Below are 15919 nucleotides of genomic sequence, written 5' to 3'. Positions count from 1 at the left end.
GAGCCCAAAATAATCGCAGTTTAGGGTAACTTCGCAAGTTGGTTGTCGGCGCAACGGCGCTTTGTTGATCCGCCGCACAGGTGGTAAACAAATGCGCTTAAACCCGCATTCAGCAATTAATATTTCATCAGGTCGTTGCTGGCCCCAATCCCTTTGCTTGATGCGTTGATATCATCTTTAATTTTTGCTTTTTAAAAAACTATCGCAGCTTTTTTTTTTTTTTGGTCGACCTCTTTTGCAAAAATTTATTCAAACTTCTATATATAGGATTATAAAAGGACACATCTAACACAGTTGTTGCAACAAATAGATAAAAAAAAAGCAAAAACCCATCCAAACATGGCTGACGCACCTCCAGCTGTCCCGCTCTCATTTGCCAACAATTTTTGGGTAAGCACTTGGTTTTTTCTTACTTTTGAGTGGCATGATTCTGATTCGGTTTAGGGGATTGAGGAGAAGGGCGTTCAAACATTGTTTCAACGTATGAGGGAGGCAAAAGCCACATGCGAAGAAATCAAACAATTTTACAAAGAAAGGTAGGTTATATTAAGAAACTTTTTTATATGTTTAAATCTGACCGTGGCAGAATTGCAATTGAAGAAGATTATTCGCGACGACTTCTTGGCCTGTCAAGACGAGCACTCGGGTCCGGTGAGACCGGCACGTTAAAATCATCATTAGACACGATTCGTCAGGAAACAGAACAAATGGCAAAGGCGCATTCAAATACGGCATTACAAATGCGAATCGAACTTGAAGAACCGTTGATCACGTTTGCGGGTGGCATGCGCGAGCGACGCAAGATCGTGCAAACCACGGCTGACAAGCTTTCGAAAGCAAAAGCTGCGCAAATGGCGAGCGTTCAAAAAAATAGGGACAGATATGAAAATGATTGTAATAAAATCAATGGTTACATGGCACAACAAAATATGATATTGGGAAGAGAATTGGAAAAAAATAATATTAAACTGGAAAAGGCTCAGATTGCAGTCACTTCGTCAAGTGGGTTCATATATTTTCAAACAGTTTTTTATTTTATTTTTTTTTTCACTAATTTGCTTTACACTAGAACGTGACTATCAAGTATCGCTTAAAAATTTAGCTGAAACCATTGAAAAATGGAATAAGGAATGGAAGGCAGGATGCGACGTATGTTTTGACTAATCAAAAGGTGTAAAACTATAATTAATTTATGATGTTGTTTAGAAATTTCAAGACCTTGAGGAAGAACGAATCGATTTTTTAAAATCAAACCTGTGGGCATATACTAATATTATGTCTACTGTTTGTGTCAGTGACGACGAATTTTGCGAAAACATTAGACTTTCTCTTGAGAAATGCGATGTTGAAACGGATATCATTGCTTTTATCAAGGATCGAGGTACCGGACAAGAAATTCCTGATCCACCAAAATATGTTAATTTTATGGACGGCACTACTGGATACACTCCTGAACATGACAACTATACGCTCGCGCAATTTTCTCGCCATGCAAATCCTCAATATGCAAGTGCAACGCCATCCATGGTTGAGCCAGTTCAAAGACAAGAAAATAATGAACTTCAAGAACTGAAAATAAGTTCTAAAACGGCACAGCTGAATGCCATGATTGCATCATTAGCTGTTTCTGATAACAAGTTAGCGCAAGTTCTTGAACACGCGGTTGCTGATAATGAACTGTTCGACGCGATTTCTTCCAGCAAAGCTAATATTTTGCACCCGCTTGATGGTTCAAATTTGTATGGCCGCGGAAGAGGAATTGGAGAAATTGGTGTTACTGTTGCATATGATTCGAGTGCCCAAAGCTCACCTGTGCATCGTCCGACTTCAATGTCTGGCTCATCACTTTATTCCCATCCGACTTCAATTTCTTCAAATTCTGAAGATGAATTTCAACAAGTTTTAAAAAATAGTACTCCCGTTCCTGGTCCGGCTGAAAAAACTGGCGGGTGGATGTCCGCTTTTAAGCGCAGGAGCAAGATTGATTTATCAAGCTCGGCCGAGCAACCACAAGAACAGTCATTGCAATCACCGTACAAGGCCAAGTCGACACCGCATTTACGCAAGCAAAATGACTATAACGAACCTACCAGCAATTATTCGACTTCAACGTTAAAATCTCACCGGTCTGGAAAGAATTCAATTAGCGGCCGGTCTATTTTTGATCAGCCAATGGTGGATGATTTTGTTGACAGTAGTCATACTACAGAGGCATTGAACACTGGCAGTAATGATTTTGCTAAGCCATCAGCCGATTCTTCAGAGTCATTTAGATCCCAAGTCACTCATGACAGTCAAGAATTAGATCCCATTGCAGTTGCACTGGCGGCATTAAAACGCGATCCGAATGACAGGTACGGTGGCATTGGCAAAAACATTTCCGCTGGCAAGGCAAACACCGGCCGAAGGGTGCCATCGTATTCGGCACCTACGAGTCCTTCCACAGACCTGCGAGAAAACAGCAGACCGGTTCCAACTCATAAAGAATCACCGGCTCAGCCAAATTTTGGTCTCGCAAGGAAGCCTTTATCAAATTCTGCCCAGACACCAGCTAATAAGCAGCCAAAAGAATTCACGCCTCGCACGCGAGATGACGTTTATAGAGAGTTCACAAACGATAATGTTTATTCCGCACGTCCGGGATCTAGAAGCCATCAACGGCTTGATCCAGACTCTGGAAGGCAAAGCCCGCAGAGATCAGTTTATCAAGTAGCATCACCACAAGAAGACGATCGTCAGCGGCCTTATGCCAGAAATTTGCCGTCTAGAAACGAGTCTTATTTAATAAACCAGGGATCTCCAAGTAACAGATCTCTTTCAAGGCAGCAACAGCAACAACAGCAACAACAGCAACAACAGCAACAACAGCAACAACAGCAACAACAGCAACAACAGCAACAACAGCAATATAATGCTCAACCTGCATATGCTGCTGCTGCATCTAGAGACAAATCTGTTTCCCCGCAACGAAATTCTTCACGCGGTGGACCAATTGGCAGACCGACATCTACATATGGGAAGCAAGGCTTTACTTCAAGACCTCCGTCTAGATCCAGAGCAAACTTGTATGATGATGGGCCTGTTCAAGAACATCGCAGGCAAAATTCATCTCAAGCATCGCATTACCCTGGTGACAGGCAAGTTTATGATAGATTAAAGAGCAAATCTGCTTTAGACATTAGGAAGTTGCCGTCAACCGATCTACCAGCTTTTTCCAGAGATGGGCGAGAAATTATTGCATATGGTATTTAACATTTTTTGATTTAATATTGAGATGAAATTTTTATTTTTGGAACTAATTTCTTTTTTTTAGCACGAGCAATGTACGATTACAGAGCACAGATTTCTGAAGAAGTCAGTTTCAGAAAAAATGATTATTTATTAATTTTAAGAATACAAGAGGATGGATGGTGGGAAGCGGAAGTATTTGGACCACGCAGCCGTCCTCAGCTTGGCCTCGCACCAAGCAATTTCTGTCATTTACTTTAAACTTCTTTTGGGTATAATATACTGCGGATAATATAATTAATTGTATATGCCGTTTCACGCTCGTTAAGAAATTTTCATGATATAGTTAACTGAACTAATGTGTGTTTTTATTTTTGGTTGTTTTTTGTTTTATTTCAAGCTTTTACGTTCTTTTCTACTATATTATTTAGATAAATAATATGAAAATGCTCCTGATTTTTTGATCCTTAGAAAGACAACGAAATAATATTCTTCTGCTCATAAGTAATAGTCTCATACGTAACTGGGTATAAAATATCAATGTAATTTTTATTTAAGTCAACACGGACGAAACTTCCTTTGTCAAGGCATCTACTGCACAAAAACTAAGAACCAATCCGGCAAATCGGAAACCGGAAACAACAAGTTCTTGAAATAGCGTGCGAGCGGTTTCAATCTTGCCATCGTACAGATATGCTAATGCAAGGTTGCACTTGCTCGCTCCATCTGGTGCTAAACTTTGACCCCCGTTACCACTAATACTACCAGTGATTGATAATGATTTGCTCTCCTCAAAAGAAGTCCCAGCTTCGCTTATATGCCTGGCAAGTGTGGGTAATGATTCTTTGCCCTCATCGCCGTCGCCGCTGTTTGTAATGTCGTCAATTTTTAACCGTTCAACAAGGTCACTTGGTGATGGTGATGACGTTGATGTTGCTAATAAATTAGCTGATTGTGACAATGCCGTGGTCGGCGTTTCCGGTAACGGATCAGGACATGTTGTTGGTAATTTGGCAAACCAATCTGCCGCGCTGGCGCCATCGCCTGATTCCAAACATAACAACGCCGTGATTTGTGATATTTGAGTCTTTTCTGATTCGGTCACTGCTGATGAATATAATGCGTTTACATGATCAAACGCAGCTGGGAAATCCTATATATTTTTTTAAAAGAGAAAAACAATCTTAGACGCCAGATTGTTTACAAGCTTACAAAAACTTTTTTTGGTCTTACCTTAATGTGAGCAAGCATTGCAGCCACATATATGCCGCATGACTGTAATCTTGATTTCCATAGCTTTAAACCTTCAATATCCTTTTTTTCTCTTGCCTTCCACGATTCGATTCGAGCTTCACGTGCCATGCCATAATATTTGGCCACTCCAAGTTGACCATTTGATTGGGTTTGCGTTCGGATAAGAATTAATCTCAAGTTCCAAGGCACGATCGAATGACCTTCGATATTTCGAAACAGGTCAGATACAGTCAACTCTTGCAATGCCTGACCTTCAGCTTCCAATGACGCGGGCAGGCCGAGCAGGCAAAGTGACGATAATCGTAGTAGCCACAAATGTAAAATGCGCTTATGATCTGTAGGATTGGATTCGATAATTAGTGACTTGCTAGCATTTGCGGTTGCGTACAGCGTTGAACGAGCAAGAAGAGATTGGGTCGTAAAACTTGTCAGGTCGGCGAGTTCAATGGCGGATATGTCAACCTATATGCCGGGTTGCACAAACATTTTTAGTTATATTGTTTTGTAATTCAACTTAATAAATTGTTTTTTTAAAAACTTTTAATCTTACTGCTGGTGGTAATTGCTTAAAAATGTGAGGACTGATAAATTGATCAAGCGATAATGGAATTTCGGTGGTTGCAGCTTCAACTAATTGTTCGGTCAAGATCTTTTGCCCACTATATATATATACATATAATTTTATTAGAAAAAAAAAATGAAATATTCAAACTCGTGCACATTCAAAATTTATACTTAATGCTCATTTCAAGTGGTCCGGTACTGATTGGTTGGCCAGGTTTTGGTGAGACCGCTCGTCGATAAACAGGTGCCGGACCAGGTTCAGGACTGATCTTGTCTGCCATTGATAAAAAAAAAATTATAATGAGACCGCAGACGAAAGTGCCACCTGGGTTTAGAAATTGGTTTATATTTTTTGGTTTGCTTGAATTGTTAAATCTGTACGATAAATGTGGTTCACATATGAAATTAAAAATGGCTAAACTGTACGAACTTATATCGAACATAATGTTGAATTCTTGATTAAGAAAGCATCACATTTATAGCATCATCATTATACCCTCATCTGTATGTTATTTTGTTCTATTATTTATTATCAAAGTTTTTTTAATTTCGATAGATAAATTTCAATGCTTAAATACTAATCGATCAATTGAAAAGAAGTTTACAAATACAAATAAATTCCCAACCTTCACACATGAAATGCAATATTTTTAACGACCGAAAACACTTTTTAAAACTTCAAGATACCTTAAAGCTTCATCTTTTATCACTTGAGGCTCCTCGGACTTGCGGGTTGCCTCGATCATGAAATTAAGCTGCTTCATGGAACCAAAATACGGGCACACAGCAGCACCAGAGAAATGACATCGGCTGCAAAGAGGACATGGTTCCACGATTGCTTCTCGCATCGGACATTTTCCAGGAGCATGGTTCGAATGACTGCCATCACATAAGTGCACTTCTATCTGATTCCTTTCTTTTAACAAAGATGACTCTGACTCATGACTGGAAGTCGTAGTAGTAACAGGAGTAACGGATGCAAAGGAAGTATTTGTCTGGGCGCTTTCTAATAAAGAAGGCCGGTTTGTCTGAATCTGACCCGGTCTCATGAACTGACCTAAGCAGGGAATAGGTGCCGATATGACTGATGGAACACTTGATAATCGAGAATCAACGGTAACAGGCAATTCAGAAGAAGGCAGTTGAACTGGGCCAGCTTTTGGCGGAAAGAACACAGCAAAGTTGGGTATAAGTGTGGCAGCAATTGTTTGATTGCTAACTGACGATTGATGAAGCTTTGCATCAATGGTAACCGGGGTTTGCAGCAAAGACGTACCTTGAATGGCACCAGGCGCAACCGAAACTGAATTGACAGCATTTGGCAACGAAGAAATTGTTGGCTGAGTGGGAGTTTTCGTATTCACACCTGGTTGTAACGTTCCGTCAACAGGTTTTTGATTGCCCAACCCAGTAGGAGATTCGTCTTTGAGTGCCTTATGACTAACCTTTTCTTGCCACTCATCTTCATCAGGGAAAACCTCGGCAATGGCATCCTTAGTTGCCATACCTTGCTGCGGCTTAACGAAATCAGTATGATACACAGATTTTTTTTTTGGTTGGCGCCTAAAAAGTAAAGTTGAACATACCTTGGTAAACGATTCACGAACTCTTCTACCACGGCCAAATAAATCCTGCTTCGCAATTCTTTCCGCCTCGATCTCAGCTTCGCGCTGATTTAAAAAATTATCCCAAAAATTCGATTCTGACTCGCCATTTTCGGCATCTATCTTAAAAGATTCGTTCTCGGTTACATTATCACTAACGTCTTCCAAATTGCTACTATCATTCTCCCACACGCGAACGAAGCCAAAAGAACTAGCTTCGGTTGGTCGAGATTGTGATGAAGCCTTCATTTGATCTTCTTCAACTTGTGATCGATCGACAAGTTTATCAACCGTTGCCTGATCATATTTGATATCCTTCACGGCGCTTTCGTCTTCAAACAACGAGCGAACGCCATTGCGTACCATCGCAGAAAGATCAATTCGATCTCGTTCTTTGTTAATATCTTCAATCACAACTTGATCTAAAATCTTTTTATGCTGACCAATCTCCCACATGTTCTCTTCAACTGTATCTTTAGTTACCAAATTGAAAATAAGCACGACATTTTTTTGACCCAGTCTATGCGCCCGTGAAAATGCTTGCATATCTTGGTGAGGATTATAGTCCTGATCGTACATGATCACGGTATCTGCAGTCGCAAGATTAATACCAACCCCACCTGCTCTCGTTGATAGGATAAAAACTTGTTTTTCAGAATTTGGATCATTAAAGGAGTCAATCCTCTTTTGACGAATTTCAGTAGATAAAGTTCCATCCTACTTATATTAATATATTACACAAAGCCAAAAAAAAAAAAAAATAGCTTACCAGCCGAGTTGATTGAATGTTTAGTAGAAACAAGAAATCCTCAAGAATATCAAGCATTGTTAAAAATTGAGAAAAAATTAGAATTCGATGATTATTTTTTATCAAGGTTGGAATTAATAACGACAATAGTTGAAGTTTACTAGAAGCTCCAATCAATCTTTCCAATACCAAATTCCCGTCATCCGACTTTTCTTCCAAATCTGAACTATAAAGATAAGGATGGCATACACATTTCCTTAGTTGCATAAGCATATTGTTCACACCAATTTTTGAAGGTTTGGCTGTATTAGTTCTTGATACAATTGATCTAAGAAGTTCAGGATCTTTTTGAAGAATGGTTTTGTATATAGTTCTTTGCAATCGTGTCATGGTCAACGGCACAGCAATTTCTACTTTGGAAGGCAAAACATCATTCAAAACCTCTTCTTTTGTGCGTCGAAGGATATATGGACGTAGAAGTTCATGAAGTTCACGAACGTTTTCTTCTGTCATGTCCGAAAATCTTTCTTCAAGTTCGTCAGCATCAATATCATCCGGGTTCAGGAACTGAAGTAAATTGAAAAGTTCTCTAATGTTATTCTGCAAAGGAGTTCCGGTCAGTATTACTTTATGCAGAGTCTCGATCCCACTAAGCTTTGCGTTAGTCATCGTCTTGTCGCTTTTTAATTTCTGACCCTCATCAAGTATCATCGCTTGCCACTGAAACTGTTTCAAAAATGTGTCATCAAGAAAAACGTTGTAAGATGCAATAACAACATGACAATTAATATCACTCCTATCACCATATTTGCAAATCTCAAAGTTCTGTTGAATATCTCGCTGATAACGTCCACCATACGTCGCAACAACGCGCAATCCGGGCGCCCATTTTTGAAATTCTCGTTTCCAATTTGGCACTGTCGATTGCGGTGCCACTATTAAAAATGGCCAAACGCCATGTCTTTCAAATAGAATAGTCAAATATGAGATTGTTTGCACAGTTTTTCCTAGTCCCATATCGTCAGCAAGAATAGCCGGCTTATTTTTATACCATTTATAGTAAAGCCAATTCATTCCTTCCAGTTGATAAGACATTAGATCACCACCTTTCATAGACGATGGCTGTGAGCTGTACTCGAGTTTATTAAAATTAGTCCGCCGTACGGCACTAATTTTTGCATCCAAGCCTTTAGGGATATGAATGTAATAACCACGGACATGGTCTTCGTACGCGAAACGAAAATCATCGTACCGGCCCTGTTCGCTTTTCGGCGGTGGCTCTTCCCAACAACCTAGAAAAAAAAAACAATTAATTATATTCCAAAATAATAATTTTGAAAAAACTAACAATCTGTATAAGAGCCCGCTTTCCATTTGATGTCTGCTAATTCAACATCATCTATAGCAAGCAGTTCTTCCTTTAGTGATTTAAACCTCATCTTATCACGTTTTTTGTTCCCTTTATAAATAATATCAAAAATTATATCAACCCTATAGTAATCTTCTGAGAGTTTGTCCTCGGTCTTATACACTGGATAAGAATTTTTTTTCTCAAAACTTCGTATAGTTGACCCATTAACGATTCCATGCATCCAGTCACCACGCACCCATCGACAATTGAGATACGACATATCTTGATATTTAATCAAATATTCCCGTTTATTATAAGAAATAGTGGTGAGATCAATAGATAAGTCTATTCCTCCTTTGACATCAAACTTGCGTTGCTCCACATCTAGCGGACGCCATGCTAATATGACATCAATCTTTCCTTCATTTGTAGTGCACTCATCACATCTAAAATCGGCGTGTTTTCGCAAATAATCACCAGAAGGTGAGAGACAAGAAAAATGCGCAGCTCGCTTGCATTCGACACAGCGGAATAATAATCGACCTTCATTAAATAACTTTGGGTCTGTGATAGTCTCAACAGGTGCTTCAAGCGCCCCTTCAACATGCGGCGTGCTTGCACGAGAATTAACCGTACTAGATTGTTCATATTTCTTTATCGGAGCACAGTTCAGGCCAACCTTATTGCAGATAAGGCATTGTCGACTGATATCACTGTCAGCACCAGCACAGTATTTGCATTGAAACACTAATAAATGTTCTGTAACTCTAATGACGTTATTCTTGTGAGAATTCTTACCACACACAACATGAAACGACAATGAGCAACCCTGACAGTGAATCAGGTCACCTTTACTGCTATCACTCAATCGATCTTTCTTGCAAACATCACAATATTGATAATGCCGATGAGAATATTCTGAATCTGGTTTCTCCGGTGGAAACCATTTTTTAATGCTCGAGGGATATATTGGACTTATTAAACCCTCACCAAAACCACCAACAGGCCCGCTTGAAATTCTTTGTTTCTTTACTGGGTGTTTTGAACGCGAAATGTCGCTATCCATATCTTCAGAATCTGATAATATGTCGCGCGACTGATATCGCTTAAATTGTGTAGAGTTACGAAGGGCACGTCTTGACCCTGAAAATTTATGTGTGATCTCAAAACCCAGAAAGCCTGTGCTAGAATTGTTGGAAAACCGGGATCTAATACTCCTTGTACTTTGGGTAGCTTCTTGAGTATTATTATTTTCAATAGCTGATCCATTTTTTGATGGCCGAAATACATTAGCCAGGTCAACAGGTGACTGTTGTGATTCGTTAGCTCTATCTGATTCTGGTAATATCCCTTTGGTCAATCTAACAAGTGATTTTAAAGGTACATTTTCACTACTAGATTCTGAAGATGATCTGATTTTGCGAGGCGAAACGCTCCTCGATGCGTGACTTCTAGACTCTCGTTTAATATGTCGATCTTTAGAAAATCGTTGTGCGATTGGCTCTGAATCAGACAAGTCTGAAAAAAAAATAGGATCCTCTAAACCATGCTTTTTTTCTAGATTCACAGTATCATTTAGATTCTGTTGTGGAACTTCTGCTGCCTGCGTTGTGGTTCTTGTCCTTGCAGTCTTGGAACTTTTCAAATCACCATTATCTTGATTGATCGATTCAGCTTTTAAAGATGCTTCCTTTTCGAGTTTAAGATTTGCCTTGAACTCCTCGTGTTCCTTTGTAAACCACTCCCTATTGCGGAATTGTTGCACTGTGCGTTTAGCAGTTTGAGGATTAGTTTTAGCCGCAAATTCATACATGAACTGTTGAAATTTAAATTCCAAGTTCGGATAAAAAATTTTCATCTTTTCCATGTCCCTGATCTAAAGACAACGTATGATTAACTTAGTCGTGCCAATTTTTTGAGATTGATACTCACGTAGGCGCGAGCGCCAGTTTCAAGGACAACATCGATTGAAGAATCAGTATGAACTTGAAGAACTTGCTTGACTTTGCGAGCTTCACTTAAAAATGATGAAACTGGAACATCTCTTGCAATTATCGGAGGCCTGATTACAAAGTTTGACCTTTTCGGTTTGTTAGCGCTGCTAGGCTGTTGATTTAGCGTTGTTGACATTGTTGAGCGATTTGCCGACTAGCTCGCCTTGACTATTGTAATAACAAAAATAATATTCCACTGATTGACTTGTAAAAATATGAAAAAAAATCCATTAAAAAAATTCAACTGTTCTACTGTGGTTAAATGGGTGGCAAACTACCCTATAACACTATAATAAATGTATAACTCGCAGCCTATACAATCAACTTTTTTAGTACGCGGTCTACACATTTCATTGAAATTTGATCAATTTTTATATGTACATTATTGATTTAGTGAAAAAAAAAAAAAAAAAATCTATTAAAATCTGTTTATTCATAGATGACAGTCCCTCCCGAATCCGAATTATCACTTTCTTCGTCATTGCTTAGACTACCTGTATTACGCTTGATATAACTTTTGTCGTCTGGCTCCGATTCGTCGTCTTCTTCGTCTCTCACATGTATAACGTCATCTACATCGACTATTGATTCGCCTGAATCATCACTCTCCACCTCATCTTGCTCGTGCTGGACGTCTACCCATGGCGTCGCATTCTTAACAAGCTTACCGCATCGCAAGCAGTTCCAACCCTCTCCTTCTTGTTCTTCCAACTGAGTGACCAAGCAAACATAGCAGTAAATATGACCACATTCCACTGCAGAGTAAGGATTTGTAATACTGTTTGGTGCAAAGTTCAACGACGATATTGCTGGAGGTTGAGGACTAGTGTCCTTATCTTGTTCGTAACAGATCGCGCATGTCCGTTCTGGAAGAAACGAAAACGAGACGGTAATGTCAGACACGTTTTTGGAATTGCCAACAAGCTTACCAAGCTTTCGTTTAAGCTTAGGTAGATGAAGCATCGGAATGACAAATAAAAGGAACTTGGTGAATTCGTCCCAGACAAGTTGTCGGTTAAGGAATTCAAAGCTAACCTCGCGAGAAAGCGACCTCGACGATGAAACTAATCGTAGTCGAAAAAGACGATATACTAAAGTCGGATACTTTCCGTTATATAAAAATGCAATAAAATTAAGAAATGAAAGAGTTTCATAGGTGGCATCTGCCTTATGCAGAAGTCGTTGCCATCGACGACTGAACAAGCTAGTCTATAAAATTAAAATTAGTCATAATATATACATATATACACATGTATGTAATTATTTAGTCGTAACTCACACTATGTTCTTGTTCTTCATTATCCGCAAAATTTAAAATTTTTTGCCAAAGATAGTCACCAAATATAACAAAAAAGCCTAGTCCAATTTTCTGAAGTCGCGAAGGACTATGGAACAATCCCTTTGATAATTTCGCGCTCCTGGCATCGATTATCCTTAAATTTTGCAACAAGCCACCGTAAGTCGCAGAGTAGTCCCATACTGTAACTTTCCACAACAGCACCTTAAGAAAAAGAAAAATCTCGGCTTCGTATTTATCTCTCCATGAAGACTAGAATGTTAGCAATGACATACATTCTACATTCATAATAAAAACACTCACATTAAAAAATTTAATGCTGTCTAAAATCTGTCCTTTTAAAATGTCAACCAAGTCATGGTCAAGAAGGCTCGCATCTAATTGTCCTACTCGCATCGGGGGAACTTGATGCATTGACAGAGACGTTAAAAGACCTTGCACAATGCTTAGAGGTGATCCAGAAACGGTCGAAACTCCAAAACGTCGAAATCTTGTATTAACTCCTTCATCCGGCATGGTCTTCAATACATAAATCAAAAGTAGCTAAATTTCACTGCCATTGTGGGGTAAATCAGTTGATGTAATTAATATGCACATCACCAACTACCTCGGATGGCCACGCCGACGTCACTAACTATAGTGAACACCGGGTAACACCGCCATCGCGGCGCCGGGCGGAAATTCGATAAGATTGAAGTGTTTGATCGAAGCCAGCATTCACAAGCAAGCAGCAGAATGTTTTCAAAATCGCCTTTTGCAAAGGCGAATCAATCAAACAGTTCGTCAACTTCTTCTTTTGGACGGGTTGTTTCTACACCGTACGATACACCGGGTAGGCAGCCATTGCACGCGCCCAGTTCGAAAGTGCTTCGCATTGCATCGTCAGCGTCCAACGAACTTGCGCTTTCCAACTGTATTGCCGTATCGTCTCAGGAATTTCGATCCGATCAATATGTCATAGTAGATGATCAGTTTGTGCTTACAACCAAGTAAGAAATTGGAGGTTTTTTTTCTTTCAATTTTTGAATTCGTCTAATTATTATTATTAGGGCTGTCGATTTGGTACCTTCCGGTACAGCTGGTGCCTCTGGTGCGCAACGTGAATGGGCTGGATGGTCATTAAATCAAGAAGTTACAGTTGCTAGCTTTGATCCATTTGCTTTTGGAAGTCAGGTTTATATTGGTGGAATCGATTTAGAGATTGGATTTAATTCGAGAAACAAGATTTCTGACTATCAATACGATCAAGATGAGCTTGCCAAGTGGTTTATCTCTTGCTATAAAGATCAAATATTTTCGCCTGGACAGAGAGTAATTATGGATTATAAAGCGATGTTGTTTAAGATTATTGTTCGATCTATTCAACTAGTTGACTTGGGTGAGAAGCCAACTTCTGCACCTGTGGCATCTCATCCATATGTACGTGGTATTTTAACGCCACATGCTCAGATCACATTTTACAAAGCTTCAGATTCGCCAATCAAGTTAAGGGCATCTTCCAAAAGACCAGCAGCAAATGCTATCATACAGCCTAATTTCAAGTTTGAAGACATGGGCATTGGTGGTTTAGATAACGAGTTTTCCGCCATTTTTAGGCGTGCTTTTGCCAGTCGCATTTTTCCACCTGGTCTTGTTGAGAAACTTGGTATCCAACACGTGAAAGGCATTTTGCTATACGGACCACCGGGTACAGGCAAAACTTTGATGGCCAGGCAGATTGGCAAGATGTTGAACGCGAGGGAGCCCAAAATTGTTAATGGACCGGAAATTTTGAGCAAGTTTGTTGGTCAATCTGAAGAGAATGTGCGCAAACTATTCGCAGATGCAGAGAAGGAATACAAAGAAAAGGGAGAGGAATCAGGACTACACATTATCATTTTTGATGAATTGGACGCAATTTGCAAGCAACGTGGAAGCAGAAATGACAGTACTGGTGTTTCGGACTCCGTTGTTAATCAGTTGCTTTCGAAAATGGATGGCGTGGATCAGCTAAACAACATACTAATTATTGGTATGACAAATAGAATAGATATGATTGACGAGGCACTTTTGCGACCGGGCAGATTGGAGGTTCACATGGAAGTTTCGCTGCCAGATGAGGCAGGAAGAAAGCAAATTCTTAAGATTCATACCACAAAGATGCGAACAAATAAGGTCATGGCAACTGATGTGAATCTTGATGAACTGGCTGCTTTAACCAAAAATTTCTCTGGCGCGGAACTGAATGGCTTGGTCAAGTCGGCGACGTCATTTGCATTCAATCGTCATGTCAAAGTTGGAACCGTGGCGGGAGTGTCATCCGACATTGACAAGTTGAAAGTCAACCGGCAAGATTTTATGAACGCTTTGGACGAGGTTCGCCCGGCATTTGGTATTAACGAAGAAGAATTGGCGACGTGTATTCAAAATGGAATCATAAAATATTCAACGCATATTGACAGCATTTTGGCGGAAGGTAAATTATTTACCGAACAAGTGCGTAAATCAGAGCACACTCCTCTTGTTTCAGTACTGTTACATGGACCTCCAGGCGCTGGAAAGACAGCATTGGCAGCATCGATTGCGATGGCATCGGACTTTCCGTTTATTAAGCTTATTTCTCCAGAGAATTTTGTTGGTTATAATGAGGCGAGTAAAGTTGCGTCAATAACCAAGACGTTCGACGATGCCTACAAGAGTCCGCTTAACGTTGTCGTGGTGGACAACATTGAACGATTGGTTGATTGGGTACCAATTGGACCAAGATTTTCGAATGCGGTTTTGCAAACGTTGATGGTGTTGATGCGGAAGCAACCACCAAAGGGACGAAGATTACTCATTTTAGCCACTACCACGGAGAGATCAGTTTTGCAACAGATGGATATTTTGGATACGTTTGACGCGCAAATCGGAGTTCCAAACGTGTCTAACATTGCCGAGTTGGGCTATATCTTAAGTGAGGCTGAGATATATGGCAAGGACAAGACAAAAACACACGATGGCCAGGTACGGATCCAACAAATTCTTTCTACGCTCAGTGAGCAAACTCATACGGATGATATTGGCACTGGTGTTAAAAAGATTTTATTGAATGTGGAGACAGCAAAGCAAGATGAATCCTTTGACAATAGGTTTGCGGAGTTGATGATTAGGTCCGTAAACGATCGTGTACGACTGTAGGTGCAATTACACAATGGCATGTCAGGAATTTTAAATGTACTTAGAACTTTTCACAAGATATAGATGCAAACATGACATGGTATGATGACAGTGCATTTGGTATTAATTTTGAATATAAAACGATTACCTACTCAAGTCGTTTGTTATGTAGTAACCGGCCTGTCGCGCACCAGATATTGCGATGAGCGATGCCGTGCTTCTCGTGGTCCAAATATAAAACTGGCCAAAAAAAAAAAAAAAAAAAAAAAATAAATTTATAGATCAGCAAGACAAAGGTCTCAATACCATTGATTTTTTTGATGTCACTTACAATGTTACTAAACAGCCAAGGTAGGGATTATACAAAGTGGCCCAAGCGCAGACTACCGCGCGAACCATGGCAAGATAATAATGATGATATCCATTTGAGAACGGGTCATAATTTAAAATCTGGCCGGGAACAGGTCTTCGAGAAGAGTAAAACACATTGCCGTAGGATGACTGTGGTGTTTGAACAATGGAAGCATTGCGGCGGCACAAGACCAACGGGCCGTGAGACGTTGAACGTTGCTTACCAGCTGCGGTTTTGTCAGGCCAGTCATGGTCGATTAACACTTGACTGGGTTCTAAATGTTTGATTTCAAGCTGAGACATTATAATAATTTCGACTGGGCTAATAAAAATTAGATTTTGTTGGTACGGGGTATGTTAATTGATAAATATTATCCAATGAGTTTATTT

General features: G+C 39.8%; 6 protein-coding genes across 6 annotated transcripts; 2 read left to right on the top strand and 4 right to left on the bottom strand.

Annotated features, from left to right (window-relative positions):
• Positions 1-24: 24 nt before the first annotated feature.
• On the top strand, positions 25-3705 carry V1514DRAFT_292431 (uncharacterized protein). Its single transcript, XM_066925343.1, has 6 exons — positions 25-390; positions 445-536; positions 587-1002; positions 1070-1149; positions 1207-3244; positions 3314-3705. The coding sequence occupies exons 1-6, from the start codon at positions 340-342 to the stop codon at positions 3487-3489; spliced, it is 2853 nt and encodes a 950-aa protein (XP_066783951.1). The 5' UTR covers positions 25-339; the 3' UTR covers positions 3490-3705.
• A 76-nt stretch (positions 3706-3781) lies between these two features.
• On the bottom strand, positions 3782-5327 carry V1514DRAFT_319388 (uncharacterized protein; the record flags this gene model as incomplete). Its single annotated transcript, XM_066925934.1, has 4 exons — positions 3782-4381; positions 4462-4944; positions 5033-5141; positions 5218-5327. The coding sequence occupies 4 exons, from the start codon at positions 5325-5327 to the stop codon at positions 3782-3784; spliced, it is 1302 nt and encodes a 433-aa protein (XP_066783950.1).
• A 369-nt stretch (positions 5328-5696) lies between these two features.
• V1514DRAFT_279164 (P-loop containing nucleoside triphosphate hydrolase protein) lies at positions 5697-9815 on the bottom strand (the record flags this gene model as incomplete). The annotated part of the gene is made up of 3 exons (XM_066925002.1): positions 5697-7367; positions 7420-8690; positions 8747-9815. 3 exons carry the CDS (start codon positions 9813-9815, stop codon positions 5697-5699), a joined length of 4011 nt encoding a protein of 1336 aa, XP_066783949.1.
• A 1276-nt stretch (positions 9816-11091) lies between these two features.
• Positions 11092-12636, bottom strand: V1514DRAFT_329081 (Pex12 amino terminal region-domain-containing protein; the record flags this gene model as incomplete). The annotated part of the gene is made up of 3 exons (XM_066927292.1): positions 12344-12636; positions 12023-12292; positions 11092-11952 (listed from the first exon to the last, which is right to left on the bottom strand). Coding segments are annotated over exons 1-3 (1259 nt in total), but the record flags the coding sequence as incomplete, so codon positions are not given.
• Positions 12637-12750: 114 nt separating this feature from the next.
• Positions 12751-15331, top strand: V1514DRAFT_329079 (P-loop containing nucleoside triphosphate hydrolase protein). The gene is made up of 2 exons (XM_066927291.1): positions 12751-13029; positions 13090-15331. Exons 1-2 carry the CDS (start codon positions 12776-12778, stop codon positions 15197-15199), a joined length of 2364 nt encoding a protein of 787 aa, XP_066783947.1. The 5' UTR covers positions 12751-12775; the 3' UTR covers positions 15200-15331.
• V1514DRAFT_367154 (uncharacterized protein) lies at positions 15127-15906 on the bottom strand. Its single transcript, XM_066929858.1, has 2 exons — positions 15510-15906; positions 15127-15418 (listed from the first exon to the last, which is right to left on the bottom strand). The coding sequence occupies exons 1-2, from the start codon at positions 15830-15832 to the stop codon at positions 15343-15345; spliced, it is 399 nt and encodes a 132-aa protein (XP_066783946.1). The 5' UTR covers positions 15833-15906; the 3' UTR covers positions 15127-15342.
• Between the last annotated feature and the right edge of the window lie 13 nt (positions 15907-15919).

Source organism: Lipomyces japonicus, assembly GCF_038497905.1.
Source record: "Lipomyces japonicus strain CBS 7319 unplaced genomic scaffold V1514scaffold_14, whole genome shotgun sequence".
NCBI lineage: Eukaryota > Fungi > Ascomycota > Lipomycetes > Lipomycetales > Lipomycetaceae > Lipomyces > Lipomyces japonicus.
Note: the sequence above shows the minus strand (reverse complement) of the source record. Positions and strands in the feature narration are given on the sequence as shown.

Bases quoted from the DNA above. Each gene is read 5' to 3' on its own strand.
- V1514DRAFT_329079 (XM_066927291.1), top strand. From the start codon at position 12,776: ATGTTTTCAAAATCGCCTTTTGCAAAGGCGAATCAATCAAACAGTTCG. The intron at 13,030-13,089 runs GTAAGAAATTGG...TATTATTATTAG, and splicing joins CAGTTTGTGCTTACAACCAA to GGCTGTCGATTTGGTACCTT.
- V1514DRAFT_292431 (XM_066925343.1), top strand. From the start codon at position 340: ATGGCTGACGCACCTCCAGCTGTCCCGCTCTCATTTGCCAACAATTTT. The intron at 537-586 runs GTAGGTTATATT...TGACCGTGGCAG, and splicing joins AAACAATTTTACAAAGAAAG to AATTGCAATTGAAGAAGATT. The intron at 1,150-1,206 runs GTATGTTTTGAC...GATGTTGTTTAG, and splicing joins AATGGAAGGCAGGATGCGAC to AAATTTCAAGACCTTGAGGA.
- V1514DRAFT_367154 (XM_066929858.1), bottom strand. From the start codon at position 15,832: ATGTCTCAGCTTGAAATCAAACATTTAGAACCCAGTCAAGTGTTAATC. The intron at 15,419-15,509 runs GTAAGTGACATC...TTTTTTGGCCAG, and splicing joins CTTGGCTGTTTAGTAACATT to TTTTATATTTGGACCACGAG.